Source organism: Mobula birostris, chromosome 3 (genome assembly GCF_030028105.1).
Source record: "Mobula birostris isolate sMobBir1 chromosome 3, sMobBir1.hap1, whole genome shotgun sequence".
Classification (NCBI taxonomy): Eukaryota; Metazoa; Chordata; class Chondrichthyes; order Myliobatiformes; family Myliobatidae; genus Mobula; species Mobula birostris.
The window spans coordinates 229,879,024-229,881,991 of record NC_092372.1 but is presented as its reverse complement, the minus strand read 5'-3'; the positions used below and the strand labels follow the sequence as shown (position 1 = coordinate 229,881,991).

Here is a 2,968-nt window from a genome sequence, read left to right as displayed (position 1 = left end):
TTGCCCCCTGTACACCAGCCATTACTGATCTGCCGTCATCCCAGATACTGTCCCCTTCCAATATTATCTGTCCCTTTGTCTCAACCGATGCCGCTTGACGGGCTGGACTCGCATGGCAATTTCTGTTTTGAAGGGTTATTTTATACTTGCTTCACACAGAAACGATCCCAAGAAAATGTGGGCATTAAAAATGTTTGCTTTCTGCTCAGATTTCAGACAAGGAACTGATCAATGTTGGCAAACGGTGAATGAACCATGTCTCAAAAGGCCGAAGCTTCCCTGGAGCTGACGAAGTCTGCTGTTGAGGCTGTACAGGGAGTGATGGCTTTCATCGAATCAGCAGAGAAGCTGGCTTCCGCATGCGGGGTGTTCCGTCCGCTCATAAGTTTAGCCGCGGCCATTGTTAAACTAGCCCTAGGCAAAGTGGACAGCCCAGAGCTGACCTACATGAAAGAGCAGTTCCAGATCGTCAGGAACAAGCTGGATGTTATTTCTGACCAGATCAAGGACGTCCTTTGGGCGGTCCAGGAAAACATGAGAAAACATAAAGAACCAGTTTCGGAAGTACATGGACATCATCTACGCGGGGCCACAGTACCGGCAGACTGAGAAGGAAGAGTTTCTCAAACACTTCGACGCGAGCAAGGGGGACCAGAATCTCAACACTCTCTACGATGCTGTGATGGGTTACTCGGCCTCTTCAGCAACCCATCCTGGACACCGTCATGAAATGTGATCAGAGGAACCGGCGCCTGATGGAGCAGTTCTGTGTCCGTCTGAAGAGCCTCTTCTGTACCGGCATGATACCCTGGCTGGCTCACGCGGCCATCACCGGGAACGACGCCAAGGCGCTGGAGAAACAGTGGGACGAGAAATTGTCCAAGGTCGACGAGAAAATTAAATCCATGATAGATCGCTGCATCAATGAGTTTGCGGAGCAGGCGAAGATAGATACAGAGAGATTCGTAAAGGAGAAGGAAGGGAGAAATAATAACCAATGCTCATCCTATGTATTGGAAAAATTTTAAAAAAAGTATGATTGGGTCTGCTGGTCAGTGCGAGCCTATAATTCCGTCAGGGGATTTGATAATCACTGTCTCGTTGCCTGTAACTTCATTTGCTTTTTCAGGCTCAACAATGTTAATATTGTTGTCGCCTACAGCACTGACCCAAAGGCAGTTGATGAGAGACTCGTCAGGCAGCTAATGGAAGGGAGAGACCACTTCAATGATGCCAGAGAAGTGGCCGTATATGTATGCCATGGTCTCCCCGCTGGGCACGGTGTCCACGCAGTGAGACGGTATAAAGGTCTATGCTGCGCCTCGAGCTTTCCCGCTGAATGTGATTTCTGTAAGGACTATAGTGGTGTTACCCTGTACGTTCACCGAGCATAAACCTATGATTGTATGGGACACACCATGTAATTCCCCACTGCGCCCCGAGTCACGCGTATATTACCCTGCTATCCATCACACGCAAAATTCAAAAACCGCATTGTGCCATTTAACCTCAGCGTCACCAACATTCTGTAGTATCTCTCCGCTTCCCGACCTGAGTTCCGACTGCAGGACTCAGGTCACCCCTGACACAGCTCCCAGAACGCTAACTTGAAGCGCTACCGCCAGCGCTGTGATTCACTGAATTATAAGAGCCTGACATTGCCCGCTTCCTAACACCCCTTTATAAAATGCACCGGCACTCTTCCTCACCCTTAACGGTTCTGTCACAACAGGTGCTGAACACATGAGAGCCTTGCAAACGCCTTGCAGTCCTCCTTCCTAACCCGAGGGCCGGAGGTTTTCTTTTTTTGTAATGGGTCAGTGAGGAAGGCATACATGGGGTCAAGGGGAGTCTGAAAGAACAACCGTACTCCCACGGCGACAGGGTGGTGACATCGGAGCGGGTTTGCTATGCCACAGCCGTCAAATGGCGACCAGATAATAACTCGCCTACAGGCTTCTCTCCCCCAGTATTCACCTTTCAGTCTTCAGATCCCTTACCTGAGCCTTTGCCGGGTTGAAGCTGCGGCACGGGCGGGGCAAGGAATACCAAAGACTAACAGTTGATCAGCCGGAACGCCAAGCTGTGGTTCCGTCAGGCCAAAAACCGTGCTTCCCCACAGAGGGGCAATTTCAATTGTACTTTGTTTCTGCGATAATCTGATCTGTGCTGCTTGTGCTGCCTGCAACAATGAAATCGTTCAAATAGATTTACTTTAAACTGTACCAGATTTATGTAATGGCTGGGTTTTACTTATACTGATTACTTGGAACTAAGAAATAAAACTGATTGTTAGACTGTTTGGGACTGAGCTAAATAAACGCAAATGGAATGCTCAAAATCTGATAACTGTTTCACTCTTCAATTTATGCGGTGCCATCGTCAGTTCCATCGGGAGAAACACTATCCCAATAACAATGCAATGTATGGCCATCGGTATTTGTGATTTGTCGACAGTGCGGATTAGAAAATTTGCAGGCGACACAAAATTGGCGCATTCTGAACAGGTCTGGAGGTTGTGAAAAGACACAGCAGAATGTAGATCAGGCGAAGATTGAAGGTGAGAAATAGTGACTGAAATTTAATCCGGACTAGAGTGTCATGTTGCTGTTGACAGGACACATTAGAGAGGAAGTTACAATGACATGGCATGACCCTTAGGAAATTCGTGTACAGGGGCATTTGGGGGTCCCACTTCACAATTCCATGAAAAGAGTGAAGCAAGTATTTCGGGAATAAAGAAACTGCAGTGCCTGCTGGCCTTCAATGGTTGGGACACTAAGGATTACAGATAGGATCCCTATTACATCTGGATATGTATTTGTGCGACCTCTGGTCGCCGCATTATAGCGCTGGATTTGGAGTTGCAGAGGAGTACAGACGAGGTTGTCCAGGATGCTGCCTGGATTATTAGGAATGAGATATAAGGAGAGTTTTGGTGGAATGCTAGCAGTTTTCTGAATATATC

The 2,968-nt window shown here is 47.8% G+C and overlaps 1 protein-coding gene across 1 annotated transcript; it reads left to right on the top strand.

Annotated features, from left to right (window-relative positions):
• The first annotated feature begins 255 nt into the window (after positions 1 to 255).
• On the top strand, positions 256 to 1,747 carry LOC140195742 (protein rapunzel-like). The gene is made up of 3 exons (XM_072254447.1): positions 256 to 594; positions 705 to 965; positions 1,733 to 1,747. The coding sequence occupies exons 1-3, from the start codon at positions 256 to 258 to the stop codon at positions 1,745 to 1,747; spliced, it is 615 nt and encodes a 204-aa protein (XP_072110548.1).
• Positions 1,748 to 2,968: the final 1,221 nt, after the last annotated feature.